At 44.4% G+C, this 24,182-nt stretch overlaps 1 protein-coding gene across 1 annotated transcript in view; it reads right to left on the bottom strand.

The window, feature by feature from the left end:
- Window positions 1-24,182, bottom strand: part of LOC140133228 (maternal DNA replication licensing factor mcm6) — a 219,706-nt gene that overhangs the window by 49,556 nt on the left and 145,968 nt on the right. The window contains exons 12-14 of the mRNA XM_072153114.1: window positions 23,558-23,686; window positions 6,492-6,653; window positions 6,036-6,147 (exon numbers count right to left, since the gene is read on the bottom strand). Coding sequence (XP_072009215.1) covers window positions 6,036-6,147; window positions 6,492-6,653; window positions 23,558-23,686 — 403 coding nt within the window. The remainder of the gene's footprint in view (window positions 1-6,035; window positions 6,148-6,491; window positions 6,654-23,557; window positions 23,687-24,182) is intronic.

Here is a 24,182-nt window from a genome sequence, read left to right as displayed (position 1 = left end):
ACATACCGTATTTTTCAGACTATAAGGCGCGCAAAAAATCCTTTTCATTTTCTCAGAAATCAAAAAGGTGCGCCTTCTAGTCCAGTGCACCTTATATACGAACCGTACTGACAGACAACATGAACTATGCACATGTCTGCCACCTGCTGGTCATTCATCCTTATAATCAGGTGCGCCTTATACTCCGGCGCGCCTTATACTCCGAAAAATACTGCAATTGAACTTTGTTTTCATGGCTTATCATTACATTTAACCACGATAAACTTTAGTCATTTCTCAGCCCATTTCTCCTGGTTCCCCAAATCCCTCTGTAATATTACACTATCTGCCTCTGCATACCAAGTTGTGTCAATTTATTAATACAAATTTGAAATGCTTCTCTGTAAATCCTCTATGATATCATTAATAAAATATTTAAAAAGGTGGCCATGATGCTGTGGCAATCAAATGCAAAACATCAAATCTGAGAATGATATGATTAGTTATATTCTTTAAAGGGGTATTCCCAGTTCAGCAAATTACTGCTATGGTTTGTATGTTGAAACGTTATACAAGTTTCCAATATACTTAATTTATCAATTTCTCAAGTTTTTTGTAGATCTCTGCTTGCTTTCATTCCATAGGAAACTTCTGTGTTTACTTCCAGTGGATAGAAAGCTGACCATGGTCACACAGGTGCACGACTCATTAGTAACACAGAGGGTAATCAGAGCTTGTGTTGAAATGAGCTGTGCACCAGTGTGCAAATTAAACATTTGTTCAGTAAGTTGAAATGGAAAATATTAGAGGGATATTCCCACGGAAACGAGATTCTTAAATATACTCAGAATAAGAAAATAATAACGGTGAATTAGAGAATGTGTCAACAAAAATACAACTGTCTATAAGTCCTGGTCTTCTTACAATATTGGTCTTCTGACTATGATTGGGAAGAACAGATTCTTCTCATGACCATCTTCTGTCTGCATGATGCAGTGTGCTCTATCCCTCCAGCCGCTCCCCACTGCATTACAAGACCAGCTCCGATACAGACATTGGCTGCATTCACACTACAGTATGAGGGACGTATATGCGTCCCCCATACACTTCTATGGGCTCGCGCCATAACTTGCCATGTGCCAGCCGTGCTACGGTGCGGCGGGCTCATGGCAGTGTGAATGTAGCCATTCACAGACACTTCCTTCCAGCAAGCAGTGTGCAAAAACTTACTGTACAAACTACATATAAGAGAAGATCTTAATAGCAGGGAAAGGATATATAGCAGAGCTGACTATGTTGTAGCTGAGCGTCATTTTGTTTTATATCCAACTCATATCTCATCTCTGATCTGTCTCATCTCTTTCTAGATGTCGGAGAGAGAGAGTTGTAGTGGAATATTCTGGTGGAATATTGTAGTACATTCTGGTCAGGCAGGGATGTTTCTGGAATCCATATTCCAGCCATTTGGGAGGAATCTTCCAGACACTTCCATTGATAGGATAATGGAGTGAAGGAGCCATGAACACAGCTGCAGACAATGGTAAGGGGAGGTGAACAGGTGTTGTAATGTCAAGGTAACAACTGGTGTGATGTAAGAGTATTGTGTATATAAATTGTGTTGTGTCCTTAGTCTCTGTAACAGTTTCCACCCTGCTGTCACCCTGTGAACATCACAGTAATAAAACTACAACTGAGCAGCCTACTTGGATCCTTATAGTCGAACCTTGAGAATCTACAACTGTAGACATAATCCCTAGCGGGTGAGCAGGGCCGGCTCCAGGTTTTAGTGGGCCCTGGGCGACAGAACCCTAGTGGGCACTCCAGTAGTCACACTGCCCCCCCCCATCCCTGTATACACATTCCTCGCCGCCCTCCAGTAGTCACACTGCGCGCCCCCCCCATCCCTGTATACACACTGCGCGCCCCCCCCATCCCTGTATACACACTGCGCGCCCCCCCCATCCCTGTATACACACTGCGCGCGCCCCCCCATCCCTGTATACACACTGCGCGCGCCCCCCCCATCCCTGTATACACACTGCGCGCGCCCCCCCTCATCCCTGTATACACACTGCGCGCGCCCCCCCTCATCCCTGTATACACACTGCGCGCGCCCCCCATCCCTGTATACACACTGCGCGCGCCCCCCCCATCCCTGTATACACACTGCGCGCGCCCCCCCATCCCTGTATACACACTGCGCGCGCCCCCCCATCCCTGTATACACACTGCGCGCGCCCCCCCATCCCTGTATACACACTGCGCGCCCCCCCCATCCAGGGCCGGCTCCAGGTTTCAGTGGGCCCCTGGGCGATAGAGCCTCAGTGGGCCCCTTAACAGTGAACTCTACACATCCAATATATACACACAGCACATACGCACAGATATACACATGCATCCAGTATATACAACACATACGCACAAACATACAGCATATATACACACATGCATCCAGTATATACAACACATACGCACAAACATACAGCATATATACACACACATCCAGTATATACAACACATACGCACAGACATACAGCATATATACACACGCATCCAGTATATACAACACATACGAACAGACATACAGCATATATACACATGCATACAGTATATACAACACATACGCACAGATATACACACGCATCCAGTATATACAATACATAAGCACAGACATACAGCATATATACACACGCATCCAGGATATACAACACATACAGCATATATACACACGCATCCAGTATATACAATACATACGCACAGATATACAGCATATATACACACACACACACATCCAGTATAAAGAACATACACACAAATATACAGCATATATACACACCTAAGCACAAATATACAGCATATATATACACACCTAAGCACAAATATACAGCATATATACACAAAAAAACACATATACAGCACATTTACACACAAACACATATACATGCATTTACATATGTTGCAATTATACTCACCCCGGTAGGAACGTGGTGGGAAGCTCAGGAAGGAGACTGCACAGGAGAAGGTGGACAGCACGCCAGGCCGGACATGAGGCACACAGGCTGGCCAGGCACGAGTTGTGCAGGCCGGACGCAAGGTGTGCAGGCCGGGAGGACTCGGAGCGCGAAGGCCGGGCCTGACGCGAGGCGCGGCACGCGCCGCTTCACAGGAGAGGTGGGTAGCTTGGGGCAGGTCACATGTGAGGTGGGTAGGGCAGGGGGCCCGTCCCACTACCTCTCCGCCCAGCTCCTATGCGGCCTACATTCAGGGGAGGTAGTGGGACCGGCCCGCGGTAAAGTAATAGATCGTGGTGGGTGGGCCCCTCTGAAGCTCTGGGGCCCCGGCACGTGCCCGGGTCAGCCGGGTGCTGACGCCGGGCCTGCCCCCATCCCTGTATACACACTGCGCGCCCCCCCCATCCCTGTATACACACTGCGCCCCCCCCCATCCCTGTATACACACTGACCCCCATCCTGTATACACACTGACCCCCTCCCTGGCCCCTGTCATGTCTCCCCCTCACCTGATGCAGCTCTCTCCGTGTTGTTACTGCTTTCCCCGGAATGTCATGTGACCATGACATCAAAGGTCCTTCAGCCTTCAGCCTCTGGGGAAAGCAGTGACTGCAAATGCTCTCACAGATCGCGATGAGAGAGGAAAGGAATCTCCCAGGCAGCGGGGCAGATGTCCTGCTGACCCGGGGAGATCCGTGGGTCCAGGTGGGCCCCTCCAGTACCCCGGGTTTGCCGGGTCCTGGCGCCGGGCCTGCGGGTGAGCAAGACGGCACTCTTTTATTAATTTCATATATAAACCATCTCAACTCTGACATCAGATACTAGTGAATTTTCAAAAGACAAATAAAAGTACAGATATGATCTAAGCCCATTGTTGGCACTCAGCAACTCATAGCACTAGAGGGATCATGAAGTTTCTGCTTAGAGAGTCCCTATCCACATTTTACTACAGCAAGCTGCTGCCGCACTATGTCTAGACACATGCGGCGCGGCGCATCGATACCAGCAAGGAATCTGACACAGCGCGGCACTGTGTCTTGATTCACACAGAAGCATTGTGCACTCAGGCGGCCTGCAGAATATTAGCACCTGCCGCTAGATGATGCAAACGATATACCACTGTCTCCTCTTGTCCTCTTATAAAAATTATTAAGAGGACGTGACATTGGATTTCAGGAGGACTGTTCAAACTAAGGGGACCTCCTCCTGTATTACTGTCCCAGGCTTACAGTATATAGCCACGGTGACATTGATTAAGTGTGGTTTGCATTACCACATTGGAACCTCATGGTGTATGTAGACACACACGAGTCTTGTAACTTTTATTTGTTCTTATATTAAAATAACCATTTTAAAGTGATGCAACTTTTCCCTCTTCCCCAAAAACCCCCCTTCATATATACTTTAATTCTTTGGTGGTGCACATCGTGGGTGTTTGGGTAGAAGCGTGTTCACACTATACAGAGCATTCTGGAATTTGACACTGACCATCACTGAGCGATAGGAGCTAATACAGCAATAACACTGTAAAATTGTAAAGGGGTGAAAATGATCTTCTTGTGTAAGCTTCACTAGTGGATTAAAATATGAGAAGTTTTTTTCATTGGCAAACCACTTAAACTGTGGGCTGGGTAGACAACCACCATTTTTGCAACTTCAATGTTCTCAATCAAGCATAGTGGAGTTTGTGATATTTGTGCAGGGAATAATGTGTTTACAATTAGGGAGCAATTTCCTTTATCCTGAGGTCTTCAAACCATCCACTTTAAATATATGCAAGTTATTATGTCTGAGTTATTATAAACTCCCAGGATATTTTGGCCTAAAAGGGATCTATAGATGTGGAAATAAAAGGCGTATTTTTGCCATGACACCATCACATATGGCCTTACATCACTTACAGCTTTTTCACTACATAATTCATATATATTACAGGCGGTCACCTACTTAAGAACACCCAACTTTCAGATGACCCCTAGTTACAAACAGACCTCTGGATGTGGCTAATTTACAGTAGTTTAGTCCAAGCCTATAATAAACAGATGTAACCGTTATCAAAAACATCTGCAAGTAAGGTTTTGTTAATCCTGGTTTTTATGAAAATCCAACATTTAAAAAAAAACAAGTAAAGCAAAAGAAAACAAATTAAACAGATCCGTTTTAAATCCCATTGAAATCAATTTAAAATTTTTATGTCATCTGTTATCATCAACATCATTTTATGTCATCAATGTTGTACAGTGACCTGTTATTCATTTTTTTTTTTCATGGAACATGACGGAGCTTGCAGTACTTTTCTTGGCTAGAGCAGATGTCCACTTTCTGGACTCTCCTCCATCTTACCCAACCAAGCCTGAAGTTATAATCAGGGTGTAAGCAACCCTTCCTGCAAACCAGCAATCTCCTACTAGCTTTCCAGCCTGCTAAACCTGCTGTTGATGTTAGGCCATTGCCTGTCTTTGACATTCAAAGAACTATCAGTTGATTTACACAACGTGCCTCTGTGTGATCCATGGATCAGGCCGCTTCACCATCCCGGGTGCCCCATCCTACATCACCCATGGATGCCTATATACCCATCAGGGTTGCCCCAGGAAGAAACCTTTAAGCCTCTCCTTCCATTAGGTTTGCTCGCACCACCTGCTGGAGACCTGCCAGGCTGTACCTCCGGTCCCAACACCAAGCACCATGACGATAGCGATGCATAAGCCAGCCACTCCAGTACACTGGGCCCCGACTATCTACTGTCTCCCAGAGAAAAGCTAGGCCCCGGTGGGGGGATGTTGTATATGCAAGTAGCACAATAACTTCATGACTTCAGTGTCAGTGTGCAATTTAGATTCTAAGAAACTCAATGAAGGCAGTTTTTAAATGTCCAAACTTAATGGAATAAAGTTACACTTTAATCGGAGGAGTTCTGCCGTGATTTATTTTGGATTTCCTGAAGCAGCTTGGTAAGCCTCTTGAAAGCTTACACACAATGCCTCATTTACAATTTCTACTCAGAGATTCCCTTTAACCATTGATATATTAAATAAACATTACCTTCAACAATCTTCTCCTCTTCACCTGGATCAAAACTAACATCAGGTGTATCCACACGAATAATTGATTTGTTCAGCAGTCTAAAAGCTTCTTTCACATGCTTTGGTTGAACCTGAGGAGTAAAAGAAACTTTTTTGAGCAGTTAATGAAAAAAGTCATGGGCGTATTGACTTAAGGTGCATGAAACACTTCTAATTTAGCTAACATTTACGATATCGTAAATGCTGCACCATTTTCATGTGTAAAAGCTAAGAGAAGTATTAAATATTGCTGCACAAGCATTTTTGTATTTGATTGAGCTATAGCATAAACTACTTTCTCAAATGCCAATACATTTACATCTTAAATTCACCCAGTAGATCAATTGTTGATACATTTCTGAGAAATGTATTTCTTTGTAATTTTAGATTTAGCAGTAACAAATGGACAAACAAAAAAATGTAACCCCTTACATACCTCATCAGAGCAGTGCATGCGAGCCATACTTTCAGATAATCTGATCAAACTTTCAAGCTGTCTAACTGTAATACGCCATGCAGATTTTGTGACTCCACTACCATCACGCTGTCTGAGACGACGGTATTGTTCAACAATGAACTCTTCTGCTTCCTTTGTGATCTTTACATTGCAACAAAAAAATAAATTGTTCCAAAAACATTTTATTCATATAGCATATTACACAGAACTATAGAAATCAACCAAATAAATATTTGTATATATTCGTTATTACAAAAGTTTTAAGGAAGTTTTTTATTGCAAAAGTTTTCACACATTTTAAAGATTACAAATATTTTATTCACATATGGCATGCATATGTATGCCTCTGTAATTCTGTATTATGATAAATCTAAATAAAATCCATCGTGTCCAACTACCTTAAAGCTGGTTGTCCAAGAGCGTATTTTCAGACAAACTTGCGACAAACTCTTGTGGGTTATGGATTTCAGGTAATCTAGTCCACAACCAATGCTCAACTCCCTTTCTCACAAGTAAAAGCTACCCAGTTTCATGCAAAAGAAAACCATACTTTTTAGTTGAAAATCAAGGTTGTTGCTCCACCTTGTGCCGAAATGGATGACCCTCCTGTTTTAAGGTTGGCACTCACATCCAAGCGTAGTTTATGCAGTCGGCATCAATCCATTCTGTTAGATCCTGCCATAGAGCCTACGAAATGGGAGACAAGCCAATCGTGCAGATTACCAAGGTTTAAAGAAGAAAAGTATTTATTGCTGAAATGCTCAATCGTTTTGAAACGTGCATGTAATGTAAAAAATTCTAAAAGAACGCCAAAGCACCTTGCCAGGGCATTCTTTGGAACTTTTTAACATTATATGCGCATTTTAAAACCATGTTTGTGAGTATTTTGAAAAATACTTTTCTTCTTTAAACCTTGGTGTTGTGCAAAATTGGCTTGTCTCATTTTCGTAGGATCGATAGCTGGTATTGGATTGATGCCGAGAGCATAAACTATGTTTGGGAGTGACTGCCAACCTTGAAACATGAAGGGTCTTCACTTTCGGCACTTTCGGTTGACCGACATCCTTGATTTTCAACTGAAAATTATGTATTTTTTTCTTTTGCCCGAGACTGGGTAACTTAATTGTGAGAAAGGGCGTTGAGCATTAGTTGTGGACTAGATTATGTGTATTCAGCATTTGTTAGAGTGTGCTTTTCACCAATTGTTCCTCTCAGACATACTTTTACCTCCAGGAAATAAATCTATTTGTGGTTTTACTAATGGATTTCAGGGCCTATTCACGATTTTTGTCATTTTCAAGCATAATGACCATTTATTTTCAAAGCAATTGTTCATATTTATTTGTTTTGCATTGATATGTAATACAAAACTGACACAAAACTCACTGCCCCAAAAGGGTCAATATGCTGTTCTTAAAAATCATGTATAGAAAACTAAAAATAAAGAAACTGGTATGTGAATAAGCTCTTAAAATTTATCTAATTAGTAAAACAGGAATTACTTACTGGTAATGAGGTTTCCTCAGCACCACCAGAGAGGGAGCTCAGCCCCCAGGGACAGTAAATCTGAGCATGAAAGGACATGCCTCTCTCCAATCCTCAGTTGTTTACAAAGAACTGAAGGAGACCTTTAACCCCTTCCCACTCTGTGTCCGATATAGTGCAGTGACTTAGCGCTCAGGGTCCGATAAATCGGACGCAGAGCCGATGCCGGTTCAGCTCAAGATCTGAGCCGAACTGGCATTGGGAAACATGAGGTGCGGGCTGTAACATATAGCCGGCACCACAGTGTAACACCCACAGTTGGAGTGGGCTCAGAGCGTGCATGTTTAACTCGTTAAATGCTGCGGTCAGTGTGACCGCTGCATTTAACTTGGCTTTGGGGAGTCTTTTTCCCATGATCAAGCCCCCCCCCCCCCCCCGAGCAGTTTTTGGAAGGTGCCGATCATTGCTATAGCAACTCTGGGGTCCGATCCACATATATAGTATCACGCCATCCATAACAACCCCTGGAATAAAAAGAAATAATTGAACCCGCATGATGAACGCTGTTAAAAAAAAAAAAAAAATGTTATAAACCCTCCAAAAATTATGATTTTTACTTATTCAATCCCGCAAAAAATGATAGAAAAAAAAAAAAAAAGTGATCAAAAAAACATTTGTGCTCCAGAATGATACTGGTGCAAAGTACAACTAGCCCCGCAAAAAAAAAAAAAAAAAAAGGAAAAATCCAGCATGGATTTGATGCTTTTCTACTCCTGCCCTCAAAAAAAAAAAGTTCCTAAATTTTCAATAATAGGGGATACCAACCCCAAAATGGTAACACTGGAAAAAGCATCTTATCCCGCAAAAAAGCCGTCACATGGCCCAATAACGCAAAAGCTAAAATTTTATAGCCTGCAAAAGGGGCCAATGACGAAACTAAAATCCTGGCAGCTCCAGGGCGCTCCTTCCCTTCTGTGCCTTGCTGCAAGTAACGGCCACATGAGGTGTCTCTGTACTCGGGAGAAATTGTAGAACAAATTCTATGGTTGGTTCTCTCTTTATCATTTGGAAATGTGTAAATTTTAGGGCTAAATGAACGTATAACCGGCACAATTTGACCATTCTAAATTTCACCTCCATTTTGATTCAATTACTATGAAGATCTCAAGGGGTTAACAATCTTCCTAAAAGCTGTTTCTGATAGCTTGAGGGGTGCAGATTTGAAAATGAGTTGATTTTATAGGGGGTTTTGATGCTAAATATGTAAAATTTCATTCAAAACTGTTTCCCCAAAATAGTCAATTCAGAAAATCCGGAAAAGAGATATTTGATTTGTAAGCCGCGTGACGTCAAAATAAATTATCCAGACATTTAAAAAATTATGAAAACGTAAAGTAGACACATGGGAAATGTTAATCAGCAATTTAAGTGGCAAATCTATCTGCCTGAAAACGCAAGGAATTCAAATTTCAAAAATGGCTAATTTAAAAAAAAAAAAGGAATTAGTCCTTACCGGTAATTCAATTTCCATAAGTCCACCATGACGGCCCCACTGGAGGTTGCTTCCCCTTCCTCTGTAGGGACAGGAAATTGAGAGCATTAAATAGCCCCTCCCTCAACCTCCCACCAGTGTTTATCAAATAACTACACCAGTATAGGTTGCAACATAATTTTATTTTAGTATGTTAAATTTCACATACATAGGCAAAGATCCAAAAAAACTTTTATATACATGGGTGGGAAATATCAGGGCCGTCATGGTGGACTTATGGAAATTGAATTACCGGTAAGGACTAATTCCTTTATTCCATTTCGTCACCATGACGGCCCCACTGGAGACATACCAAATTTATGCCCAGTTTAGGGAGGGACTACAGCCTGAAGCACTTTTCGGACAAAAGCCAGATCTTTGGCAGCTAAGACATTTAGCCTATAGTGCTTTGCAAATGTGACATTTGTACTCCACGTAGCGGCTTTGCAGATTTCTTCAATGGATGCACCTCCTCTCTCAACCCAAGATGTAGACATGGCCCTAGTGGAATGGGCTTTGACAGAGAGAGGTAGTGGAACACCTTTGATTTTATAACATTCTTTAATGGTATCTGTAATCCAGCGTCCAATAGTGGCTTTTGAAGCTTTCTTGCCTTTATTTCTTCCTGCAAATTGAACAAATAAATTTAAATCTTTTCTCCAAGGATTGGATGCTTCGAGATATTTAAGAACAGTACGTCTTACATCCAGTAGATGCCATTTCTCTTCCACAGGAGTTTTTGGATGATGGCAAAACGTGGGTAAGATTATCTCCTGGTTCCTATGGAAATTTGAGACAATTTTTGGTAAAAAATTTCTGTCAAGTCTGAGCGTGATCCTATCTTCTGACACAGATAAATAGGGTTCACAAATGGACAAGGCCTGTAACTCGCCCAGTCTTCTAGCAGAAGTAATGGCGATTAAAAAGGCAGTTTTTTGTGTCAAAAAACGCATATGACTAGGGTCGATCGGCTCGAAGGGCCCCATAGTTAAAGCATCTAGAACTAGAGATAGATCCCACTGAGGGGATGAATCTTTAACAGTAGGACGTAAGCGTGAGCAGGCTTGAAAGAACCTCTTTACCCACCTGTGTTCTGTCAGCGCTGTATCAAAGTAGGCGCTCAAGGCCGAGACCTGGACTCTCAAGGTGCTAGGTCGTAGTCCCTTCTCTAACCCCTCCTGCAGAAAATCAAGAATCTGACAGATATTTGGGGAACCCTGGTTAGGCATATCTTTTGACCAGGAACAAAACTTTTTCCATATTTTAAAGTATATGGCATGGTTTACAGGTTTTCTACTATTCTTTAAGGTTTTTATTACCTTATATGATAAACCTTTTGATCTTAAGAAGGTGCTTTCAGGATCCAGGCTGCTAGGTTTAGGAACCCTGGGTTCTGATGAAGGACTGGTCCCTGATGTAGAAGGTCCGGCCTCCTGGGTAGGATAAACGAAAGGTCCATCGCCAACTTTTGTAGACTTGGGAACCAATTTTTCTTTGGCCAAAAGGGTGCTACTAAGATGAGCTTGGTTGGACTGACTAGTAGTTTTTGCAACACCTTGCTTATCAATGGAATCGGAGGGAAAGCATACACTAGGTCCTGGTTCCAGGTCTGTGAAAAAGCGTCTAGTCCCCAGGGGACTTCTTTTGGGTTCAAGGAAAAGAACTTTTTCACTTTGGAATTCTTTCTGGAGGCAAACAAGTCGATGTCCGGCAGTCCCCACCTTAGAACAATCTCTTGGAAGACTTCCTCGTTCAAGCTCCATTCGTGGGGAAGAATTTGGGACCGGCTGAGGTAATCTGCTACTACATTTTCTGAACCCCTCAGATGGATGGCCGAGATCGACTGGATATTTTCTTCTGCCCAGGAAAATATTTGTTGTGATATTTTCAGTAGCCTTTTTGATCTGGTACCTCCTTGTCTTCTTAGATAGGCAACCGTGGTAGTGTTGTCCGACATAATTTTCACATGGTGACCCTTCAGCTCGCTGGTACAGGATTTTAGAGTGTTCAGGACCGCTTTTAGCTCTCTCTCGTTTGAAGAGGTATGTACTGTTTCCTGGGTCCAGCAACCCTGGATATATTTGCCCGGAAGGAGAACCCCCCATCCGGAGCTGCTGGCGTCTGTTTGGATCTGGGTCAATGGCCATTGGACCCAATTTACGCCTTTCCGTAGATTCCCGGGATTTTTCCACCATCTTAGTGATTCCTTCACTTTTGAGGGGATTATCAATGGGAAATGAAGATGATGATGATTTTTGTCCCATTTTGTAAGAATCCATGACTGTAGTGTTCTTGAGTGATTTTGGCACCAGGCCACACTCTGGATGCATGATGTCATGGTCCCCAGAAGACTCATAGCTGTCCTTACTGAGACAGACTTCCTCTTCTCGAATTTCTTGACTTTCCCAAGAAGATTTTTCATCTTTTCCTGTGGAAGATACGAGGTCTGGGTTAGAGAATTTAAAGACACTCCTAAAAATTCTTTTATGTGACTCGGAATTAAGTCTGATTTGTCTAAATTTATGATCCATCCCAGAGATTGTAAAACTTCTATTGTTGTCTCCTTTTGGCTTTCTAAATGACTTACTGAATCTCCTATTATTAGGAAGTCGTCTAAGTATGGAATCACGCTGATTTCTTCCGTTCGGAGATATTTTACTGCTTCTGCCATGACCTTGGTAAAAACCCGGGGGTCTGAGGAGAGACCAAAGGGTAATGCAGTAAATTGAAAATGAAATTCTTCCCCAGAGGGAGATAATACGGCAAATCTTAAGTATTTTTGTGATTTCGTATGGATAGGTACGTGATAATAGGCATCCTTGAGATCCAAGGTACATAAACAAGCTTTGTAAGGTATCAAAGGCGTAGTGGATTTGATTGATTCCATTTTGAATTTTACATAGGTTACCCATTTGTTCAAATATTTCAAGTTTGTAATTAATCTGAAAGTCCCATTTGGTTTTTTTTTTATCAAAAACAAAGGTGAGTAATGACCCGTACCTCTTTCTTCTGGATGGACTGGGCAGATGACATTCAATTTTAGCAGGTCGGAAACTTCCTTCCAAAGGTGACATGTTAGTCTGTCCGATGGTTGCCTGGATAGGATAAACCGGTGAGGAGGAGGTGACACAAAATCTATAAAATAGCCATCTTCTATTATAGAGAGTACCCACCTGTTGGATGTTATATTTTTCCAATGGGGGAGAAAATTTTTCAATCTTCCCCCCACTCTGGCGTCATTGTTTCTTCTCTTGTTTACTTGAGGCACCAAAAAGAAAGGATTTGTTCTTTCCTCCTTTGGCTGTATTCCAGTACCCCTGTTTCCAGGTCTGCTTGCTCCTGAATCTTGGCTGTTCTTTAGTGGGGCGAAAGCTCCGAAAAACTTGCTTCTTGGGTTGTTGTTTGGCCTCTGGAAACCCCTTCTTTTTATCCGCTGCTTTAGCTAGGATTTCATCCAATTCTGGTCCAAATAAAAAATCACCCGAAAAAGGCAGGCTACACAGTTTTGCTTTTGAGCGCACGTCTCCAGACCATTGCCTTAACCAAAGGGCTCTTCTGGTCGCATTAGATAATGCAGCTTCTCTTGCTGAAAACCGGATGGTTTCTGCTGAGGCATCTGCCAGAAAGGCTGCTGCTGATCTTAATAACGGAATGGAGTCAAGCATTTCTTCTCTGGACGTGCCTTCTCTAAGATGATCCTCCAGCTGTCCTAGCCAAAAAAACAGAGTACGTGATACAGAGGTAGTGGTAATATTTGTTTTTAGGATTGCCATGGAAGCTTCCCAAGCTTTTTTGAGCAAACAATCTGATTTACGGTCCATGGCATCTTTTAGTTGGGTGGAATCTTCAAAGGGTAGATCTGTTTTTTTAACTACTTTAGCTATAGGGATGTCAACTTTAGGAACACTATCCCAGACTTTTGTTTCTTCTGGATCAAATAACATACGGTTTTTAAATTCCTTAGGCATTGTTATACGCTTCTCTGGTTCTTTCCATTCATCCTGGATAAGATCCTTCAAGTTTTCAATAATGGGAAAAACTCTAGCCTTCTTCCTTCTTAATCCACCAAATAATTCATCTACTACCGACCTTTCTTCTATGGTGTCTTCAATATTTAAGGTATCCCTTAATGCTTTTATTAGCCCATCCAAATCCTCATTAGGAAATAAATATTTGGGGTCATTTGGTATTGATTGATGCGTCACCATATCCTGTTCCTCCATGTCTAGCTCATAAGAACAAGAGGGCTGCTCGTCATCTGAATCCAAACATACAGGGTTCTGCCTGACTTTTTTATGTGGTGGGCTCTTTGATGCCCTAATTTCTTCACGCATAACAACACGCAATTCGTCCAAGAATGATGACTTTTCCTCTTTTAGCACTTTATCCAAACAATCTTTGCATAAACTTTTCTTATAATTAATATCCAATTTTGTATTACAAATGTGGCAACGTTTGGATGGTGCCTTCTTAGGTTTTTCTTTATCACACACTTTGGTTTTTTCTTTTTCTTTTACAGGGATATCCTTCTCCTGTTGTTTTTAGAAAAAGAAAAAGGAGTATTGCTTAGTAGAAGCCGACTCCCCACAGCATATAGTGCCAAAACCTATTGGCGTTCAGCTAATGTCCTACTTACAGAGCCCAGGGTTAAGGAACCGAATTCAGCCTCCTCCATGCTGGATATTCGCTGCTCCACATAGACCTCAGCAGACCTGCAGACTTGGTGGAAGCTTCTCCTTGCTTACCTTCCGGCGTCTGACGTCATCTTTAATGGCCTGTCTCCTAGGCCGAGACGCTGAGGTCTCTGACGTCACTTCCGGTTCGCGCTCCGTAACCCGGAAGTGACCATGCGCCAGAACGTGCGCGTGCGCCAGAACATGCGCCAGAACATGCGCTTTATGTGCCGGCAGCCGCGGACCCCCGAGAGGGCCGTAAAAAGCTGCCGGTACTGCCCGATGTCTCCTGCATGCCGCAGGAGATCCAATTTTGGCAATCCGGGACCTGGAGACCCCAAGTAGGACTCACGAGGAGGCCGGACGAGGGAAGCCCCGGGGAAACAAGCACCCACGAGAGGTACGAGGTTCTACCTCCCCCCCCCCCCCCCCGAGAGGAGAGAGAGGTTTACTCTCAACCTTTCCCTGTAGGGACAGGAAAAACACTGGTGGGAGGTTGAGGGAGGGGCTATTTAATGCTCTCAATTTCCTGTCCCTACAGAGGAAGGGGAAGCAACCTCCAGTGGGGCCGTCATGGTGACGAAATGGAAAATTCATCATTTTTTCTTTTTTTTGTAAATAAAGGCAAAACTTATCAGCCAAAATTGAAGTGAAGTACTAAAATGAAGTACAACATGTGAGGAAAAAAATCTCAGAATCTCAGAAAAAGTTATAACCATATAAAGCGACGCAAGTCAGAATCCAAAAAAATGGGTCTGAGCCTTAAAGTTTAACCGTCATTTCAAAAATCTTTTGGTATGTTGTAGGGCAGGTAATTTTAAGCCCTTTTGCAATTGGATTAGTTACCCGAATCTTGCTCCTTCCTCTTGTATTCTGCAGACTTCCCCTAGATGGCAGTGACTGCTCAGATAGCTGTTACTATGGACATTCCATCTTCATAAAGAAGACTATGGAACAGGAGACACGCCCCCCTCCCCTTGAAATCAGCTGATAACCTCATGTCTCACTGCCCCAGCATTCAGCCATGTGCAGGGAGAAGCCCAAACTAATGTAATAACCAAGCACCTTCATCTTCTCTCTCCTCAGCTTTTCCTACACTTGTGTTTAAACACATTATCCACACAGACAAACTGCAGCCCCTCCTCCCCCCATCACCTCACACAAGGAAGTGGCAGGAGACCATCTCCAAGTCTACAAGCTGTCCTGTCATGTGCTGTGCTGGAGTGTTACTTAGGTAGATAGATAGTAGAGATGAGCGAGCACTAAAATGCTCGGGTGCTCGTTATTCGAGACAAACTTTTCCCGATGCTCGAGTGCTCGTCTCGAATAACGAGCCCCAAAGGGGACCAAGGGTCTGCACAGGGAAGCTTGGCCAAACACCTGGAAACCTCAGAAAATGATGTAAACACCACGGAAATGGACAGGGAACAGCAGGGGTAGCATGCATGGATGCCTCTGAGGCTGCTTAATCGCACCATTATGCCAAAATTATGGGCAACAGCATGGCCATGACAGAGTGACCGAATGAGGCTAGATAGCATCTAAAACATCCAATAATTGACCCTGACACTATAAGGGACGGCATGCAGAGGCAGCAGCAGCGGCAGGCTAGAATGTCATGGCGACATACCCTAAATGGACTCAAACCAATGGGTGGCAGAGAGGAACCAAAGGAGGTGAGCAAGAAGCGCTGAAATGATTTCCTATGTCACCAAAAGGTTGACGGTATATTTAGTCGATAACACAGCATGGTGGAGACATAGTGACCAAGTTCCATAACGTATCTGGTGAAACACCCAAAAAATTAGCCTGACACAGCTCGTTTGCTAAGGGGACGACGACATGTGGAGGCAGCCATGGAGACGACTTCCATGATTAAGAGTGACAGTATGGGGCATCCATATTGCTTCTATGATTGAAACTTCAGGTCTCCAGCATGGCGGCAACAGATGGGCCGAGTTCCATTATGTATCTGGTGAAACACCTGAAAATTCTGCCCGACACAGCTCTTTTGATAAGGGGATGATGTGCTGTATATCCTCTCGTGCTCCAGCGTCTGGGGTATAGAGAGCTGAAAGTTGCGCATGGAGACATTGGTGGACACTGTGGAGGATTGTGGAGGCAAAATGGACAGGAAACAGCAGGGGCAGTATGCATGGATGCCTCTGAGGCTGCCTAATCTTGGGATGGAGCTGGCGGTCTGCTGCCAGGCGAGCTTTCACCTGTCCAAGCCCCTGTCTCTCGGCTCATCCCCACCCAAAATGGGCCTGGAGGCCAGAAGCATTTACTTTGAAAAAAATTATAATTTTCAAAGCAGGCGGGGTCGTTTGAATATTTCACCTAGGAATAATGGAATAGCATAGCGGTTCTATTTTTAATTGTTTTTTCGTAAATGGTTCCATGATTAAGAGTGACAGTATGGGGCATCCATATTGCACTGCTATAATTGCAACTTCAGGTCTCCAGCATGGCGGCGACAGATGGGCCAAGTTCCATTATGTATCTGGGGAAACACCCGAAAATTCTACCTGACACAGCTCGTTTGATAAGGGGACCATGTATGGAGGCAGTAAGGTAGTTGTAGTAGATTATAAGGTGCTGCAGTTAAAACTATGTTAGTTGGATCTTGGGATGGAGCTGGCGCTCCGCTGCCAGGCGAGCTTTCGCCTTTCCAAGCCCCTGTCTCTCGGCTCCCCCCCAAACAGCACTTCCAAGAACCTTTTGTATAAGAGCAAGTGTAGTAGTGTTCTTATAAGTTTGGGTTATGGCGGGTGAGGGGAATGTAAACAGATGTGAAAGAAGCGCTGAAATAATATTGGTAAGTGATAAAAGTTTGCCAGTATATTTTGTGGATAACACAGCAGGGTGGCGACAAAGTTAACAAGGTTGATGTGGAAGCCATGAAAACAACCCAAAATTCTGCCTGACACAGCTCGTTTGATAAGGGGACGATGTATGGAGGCAGCAATATGGACGACTTTTGGAGGCAGCTATGGAGATGATGTGTGGAGGTAGCAATGGAGACGACGTGTGGAGGTAGCAATGGAGACAATTTAATTTGGACAGTGCCTGTATATGGCAGTCCAAAAAAGTTTTCAAACCAGAGGAGCAGGTAGGTGGTCCTCCAGAAAAATTAAATAGATTGAGTGCCTGTATGTGGCAGTCCCAAAAATTGTTTAAAACAGAGGACCAGGTAGGTGGCCCAGAAAAATTAAATACATAGAGTACTATAGCTAGAGCCAGTTGGCCCTGGCAAAAAATAGCCAGTTTCCTCTGCTTTAGTGTACAAAGAGGAGGAGAAGGAGGAAAATGAGGAGGAGGAGTGCATACATTATTCAGGTTGAGCTTCCTTCACCTGGTGGGGAATGGAAATCCTGAGAAATCCAGGCTTTATTCATCTTGATAAGCGTCAGCCTGTCAGTCGACAGGCGTGTACACTTATCGGTGATGATGCCACCAGCTGCACTGAAAACCCGCTCGGACAACACGCTAGCGGCAGGGCAGGCAAGAACATCCAAGGCGTACAGCACCAGTTCGTGCCACATGTCCAGCTTTGAAACCCAGTAGTTGTAGGGAGCTGTGTGATCATTTAGGACGATGGTATGGTCAGCTACGTACTCCCTCACCATCTTTCTGTAAAGGTCAGCCCTACTCTGCCGAGACTGGGGACAGGTGAGAGTCTTGCTGGGGTGACATAAAACTGGCAAAGGCCTTGCAAAGCGTAACCCTGCCAGTGCTGGACAAGCTGCCTACTCGCCTACTGTCACTCGCTACTTGTCCCACAGAAGTACGCCCTTCTGCCACTAGCGCTGTCAGAAAGGAAATAAATACTGTTTCAGCTTGTGCACCAGGGCCTGCTGGTATTCATGCATTCTCACACTCCTTTCCTCCCTAAGGATGAGAGTGGAAAGATTTTGCTTGTACCTTGGGTCCAGGAGAGTGAAAACACAGTAATCGGTGCTGGAATAAATTATTTGAACACGAGGGTCACGGGATAGGCAGCCTAGCATGAAATCTGCCATATGCGCCAGAGTACCAACGCGCAAGAATTTACTCCCCTCACTGGCCTGACTTTCCATTTCCTCCTCCTCCAACTCCTCTTCTTCTGCCCATACACGCTGAACAGTGAAGGACTTAGCAATGCTCCCTTCTTCTATCTCGCCAATATTCTCCTCTTCCTCCTCATCCTCCTCCACCTCCTCCGATATGCGCTGAGAAACAGACTTGAGGGTGCTTTGGCTATCAACAAGGGAATCTTCTTCCCCAGTCTCTTGTGACGAGCGCAAAGCTTCCGACTTCATGCTGACCAGAGAGTTTTTCAACAGGCCAAGCAGCGGGATGGGGAGGCTGATGATGGCGGCATCGCCACTGACCATCTGTGTTGACTCCTCAAAGTTACTCAGCACCTGACAGATATCAGACATCCACGTCCACTCCTCATTGTAGACTTGAGGAAGCTGACTGACCTGACTACCAGTTCTGGTGGAAGTTGACATCTGGCAGTCTACAATCGCTCTGCGCTGCTGGTAAACTCTGGATAACATGGTTAATGTTGAATTCCACCTCGTGGGCACGTCGCACAACAGTCGGTGAGCGGGCAGTTGGAGGCGGCTCTGCGCTGCCCTGAGAGTGGCAGCATCTGTGCTGGACTTCCTGAAATGCGCACAGATGCGATGAACCTTCGTGAGCAAATCAGACAGATTGGGGTATGTCTTGAGGAAACGCTGAACTAAGAGATTTAACACATGGGCCAGGCATGGCACATGTGTCAGTCTGCCGAGTTGCAGAGCCGCCACCAGGTTACGGCCGTTGTCACACACAACCATGCCTGGCTTCAGGTTCAGCGGTGCCAGCCACAGATCAGTCTGCGCCGTGATGCCCTGTAATAGCTCTTGGGCGGTGTGCCTTTTATCGCCTAGGCTCAGCAGTTTGAGCACCTCCTGCTGTCGCTTAGCGACAGCACTGCTGCTGTGCCTAGAGCTACCGACTGATGGCGCCATGCCCACGGATGGTAATTCGGAGGAGGAGGTGGAGGAGTGGTGGGAGGAGGAGGAGGCGGCATAGTAGGCCTGAGAGACCTGGACCGAGGTAGGCCCCGAAATCCTCGGCGTCGGCAGTATATGACCAGCCCCAGGGTCAGACTCAGTCCCAGCCTCCACCAGGTTAACCCAATGAGCAGTCAGCGATATATAGTGGCCCTGCCCGGCAGCACTCGTCCACGTGTCCGTGGTCAGGTGGACCTTGTCAGAAACGGCGTTGGTCAGGGCACGGATTATGTTGTCTGACACGTGCTGGTGCAGGGATGGGACGGCACATCGGGAAAAGTAGTGGCGGCTGGGGACCGAATACCGAGGGGCGGCCGCCGCCATGAGGTTGCGAAAGGCCTCGGTCTCTACCAGCCTATAGGGCAGCATCTCCAGGCTACGTAATCTGGAGATGTGGACGTTGAGGGCTTGGGCGTGTGGGTGGGTTGCACTATACTTTCTTTTGCGCTCCAGCGTCTGGGGTATGGAGAGCTGAACGCTGCGCATGGAGACATTGGTGGATGCTGTGGAGGATCGTGGAGGCGAAGATGTGGTTTTCGCATGGGAGGTGTTTGGGCCGGGGTCCTGGACAGGGGGCTGACTAGCAGAGGCAGCAGATGACACAGGGGAAGGAGCAGTGGTGTGCCCGGCCGGAGGTTAACGGGCTTGGTGCCATTGAGTGGGGTGTTTAGCATTCAAATGCCTGCGCATACTGGTGGTGGTTAAGCTAGTAGTGGTGGAACCCCTGCTGATCCTGGTGTGGCACAGGTTGCACACCACAGTCCGTTGGTCATCCGGTGTTTCTTTAAAGAACCTCCAGACTTTTGAAAATCTAGCCCTCGCCACGGGAGCTTGACTACGTGAAACATTTGGCGCTGATGCACCAGCTCTGGCCCTGCCTCCTCGTCTGGCCCCACCACTGCCTCTTCCAACCTGTTCTCGTCGAGGACTCGCCTCCGTCTCAGAAGCACTGTGTTCACCCGGCCTATCAACCCAGCTTGGGTCTGTCACCTCATCATCCTCCGATCCCTCAGTCTGCTCCCCCCTCGGACTTCCTGCCCTGACAACAACTTCACCACTGTCTGACAACCGTGTCTCCTCATCATCTGACACCTCTTTACACACTTCTTCCACTACGTCAATGTCATCATCACCCACAGACTGCGACCGGTGGAAAACCTGGGCATCGGAAAAGAGCTTAGAAGCAACCGGACAAGTGGTTTGAGACTCTGGGAAGGGTCCAGAAAACAGTTCCGCAGAGTACGCCGGTTCAAATGCCAAATTTTCCTGGGAGGGGGCAGACTGGGGGGGAGGAGGCTGAGGAGGCGCTGATTTCGGTGACATGGGTGGACTGCGTGGAAGACTGACTGGTGGACAAATGGCTAGAAGCATTGTCCGCAATCCACGACATCACTTGTTCGCATTGTTCTGGCCTCAACAGTGCTCTACCACGAGTCCCAGTAACTTGAGACATGATGAACCTAGGGAGTGTAGCTCTGCGGCGTTCCCCTGCTCAGCAGGTGGTGTCTCACCCCGCCCAGGACCACGGCCTCTGACCCCTGCAGTAGTTGGACGCCCACGTCCACGCCCTCGTCCTCTACCCCTAGCCTTCGGGTTCAACATTTTCAAAATTAAAGTGTAAACTAAATTTTTTTTCGATTTTTTTTTTTGTTTTATTTGTGTTTTTTTTTTACCAAACGATGCTATCTTATTGCTATGGCTAGTTTCTAACCTACACTGACAGCACACAACTGGATTTTGTGCTGTGCCTGATGACTGAGTTATAAAAAAAAATAAAAAAAAAAATCGTCAGACTGTGCCTAATTCAATCAAACCCCTGATAAATTGTCCCATTTAGGTGTTTGAGATGGATATGTGTGTCACTAAGAGCTAAATAGAACGTTCCCAAGTGTCCCTGCAAATTCCTCACAATATGGTACTAGCTGCACTACTAGTGCCAGCAAGCCCAGCCACAAGCAAACAAAAAAAAATATTTATATATAACGCTATTCTAGCCCTAACAAGGGCTGTTGGGTTCTTGTGGTTTGTGGTTTGTATGGGGTTTTGGGGGCATTACTGTGGGGTGGGAGCTATCCATGAGTTAGGGAGAAGGCTATAAAAGAATTATGTGCTATTCCTGAATATGGGGACTATAAGTGAATGTCAGGGCTTGTACTAAATATGGGGGCTAATGGTGAGAGTGGGGGTTGGGGCTATTATAAATTGTGGAGGCTATTACTGAATTTGTCTGGGGCTATGAGTGAGTGGATGGTTATTACTGTGTGTGGGGACTATTAGTAAATTTAGGGGGCTAGTAGTAAGTGTGCAGGGGCCATTACAAAATATTGGGGCTATTAGTGAGTGTGGGGAGCTAATAGCAAGTGTATAGGGCTAAAAACGAGTGTGGGAGGGCTATTACTAAATGTGGGGGCTATAAGTGATGGGGCTATTACTGAATGGGTGGAGGGCTAATAGTTAGTATGGATGGCTGTTACTGAGTGTGGGGGCTTATTTCAAAATGTGGGGGCTATTAGTGAGTGGGGCTATTACTGAATTTCAGGGGCTAATACTGAGTGTGGGGCTTTTTACCAACTGTTGGGGCTATTAGTGAATGTGAGGTTAATGTAAGGTGGTAATTAGTAAATGAGAGGGGGGTTAAAAGTGAGTGTCGGGGGGAGGGGGGCTATTACTGAGCATCTTGGGATATTGTGTGGGGGGAATCTATTTCTGAGGGGCATTGTTACATGTCAGGCCACATTACTAAGTGTCAGAGCCACAAGAGAGTGGTGTGATGTAAAGTGTCATTCTCAACACTGAGTGGGGCCATAATTGGGAAATATTAACCAGAGTCTGGGGTATAATGCTCTGTGGGGGGAGATTATAAAGTGAGGGTATATGTATTGGGGCCCGTGCCCCAGATCTTTTGTGACCTTAGCAACGCCCCTGAAAGGATGTATAGTTGATGGTTAAGTTCTTCGGCACTTTTGCCGACAGCTTTTGACAGACTCATGCCTTGTCTGCCTTGTATTGCACTGGTAGATTTAGTATTTTTGATACGTTGTGCTTTCTTGAGCACCTGCACTATGTGAATAGTTTACTATCCCATAAATACTGCGACATAATGTGCGCAAATGTTTATTCATCAACTGCTCCTATGGTCATTGTCCAGGGGTGGGGTGGGGGAGAGGTTAGCTGGACTGCTGGGTCTGCGCACACACACTATCACAGGTCGTCACACTCAGGTTCCCTTCAGGGACAGGAATCCACATTGAGGCCTTGAGAGGGGTTTGCTCTGGTTTCCTGTCCCTGGGGGTGGATCTCCCGCTCTCTCAGGTGCTGCTGTTGTGGTGAAGGAGAAATAGAGTATGCAATTTATTTTCACTATTATACAAGCAGTTTTATGAATGTATATGATGTGGTTTGTTCAGTAATTGCCTCAGACGTTTGTTAAAGACTTAGGATGCTTTCACATTGGTGATTTTTTCACATCAGTGATTTCTCACTAAAACCATTTGGGCTTGTGGACACATACAGAATGTTTCTCTCTTTCTGGGGTCACTGATTTTTCACTGAAAGCTTATAGAACCATTGTTTTGAATGGGCTTTTTCACACCAGTTTTTATTTGCACGATCAGTTTAGAATTTGTGAAAAAGCCCATTGAAAACGCGTCAGCATCAGTGAAAAATCACTCAAACCAAGAGTAGAAAACCAAATCTGTATGTGTCCATAAGGCAAAATGGGTTCAGTGAAAAATCACTGATGTGAAAAAAACCCACCAATGGATGAATCAATTGTCTGCACAGTCACATTTGGCACATATCAGTCACATATGCATCCATGGTGAACAAATGCACCATGTAAAGCTGACATGGCATACATTTTTGTTTATTATAATACATTATTTGAATCAGATTTCAGGTAGCATCTCAGATTAGCAATGTGGCCATTATTGTGTCACAGTGCTTATTGTAGTTTTTATTTATTCTTGGATACATCGTTTTAGATATTATGCATTGCTTTCTCACTTCCTAAATTCACAATTGAGCAGGAAAACTTATTTTTCAAATCAATGCACTATACAAAATTAAATGGTGTCATGACAATATACAATGTATGCCTCAAAAAAGCACTATATGCTATGTTTATAAAATTACAAATCTAGAGGGAAAGATGCACAATATATGAAATAAGACCACAAATAATTTGAAGTTGTATTTGAAACTAATGTAAATGGATCAGTAATTTTAAGCAATCCAAAAGAAAAAAAAAAAGTTAAAGCTGCCAAAATGTGCAGAGGCAGACGGAAAGGTAAATAAACTCCAGAAACTCACCTTTGGCTGGAATTGACGGGCAAACAGCAGGTACCTCTGAATGTCTTCAATTGAATAAACTCTCTCTATAGACTCCTCATTTCTAGCATGTAAATCCACAATTCTTCGTGCAATTGCATAGTCAGTTACCTACAAAAAGAAAAATACCGGTAGTTACTCTTACCAGTAAGGTTTCCCATTAGAGACAACAGCATCCCAAAAAAGGACGCATCCATTCCAGGCCCAAGATGTTTACAGAGACTTTAAACCCTTCGGGACTTAGCCTATTTTGGCCTCTGGGACACGGCCCCATTTTTCAAATCTGCCCTGTCTCACTAAGTGCTTATAGCTTTGGAACACTACAATATATCCAGGGGATTTTGCAATTGTTTTCTCGTGACACATTGTACTTCAAATTACTTAAAAAATTTGGATGATATCTTTTGTATTTAGTTATAAACCCCCCCCCCCCCCCCGAAATTTGACAAAAATTTGGAAAAATTATTTTTTTCAAAGTGCTTAATTCTCTACTTTGGATTCAGATAGTCATAGCACCCAAATAAATTCATAACTTACATTTTCTAAATGTCTGCTTTATGTTGCCATGGTTTTTTTAAGATTCCACGTATTTTACTAGAATGTTATG

Source organism: Engystomops pustulosus, chromosome 5 (assembly GCF_040894005.1).
Source record: "Engystomops pustulosus chromosome 5, aEngPut4.maternal, whole genome shotgun sequence".
Taxonomy (NCBI): Eukaryota; Metazoa; Chordata; class Amphibia; order Anura; family Leptodactylidae; genus Engystomops; species Engystomops pustulosus.
Note: the sequence above shows the minus strand (reverse complement) of the source record. Positions and strands in the feature narration are given on the sequence as shown.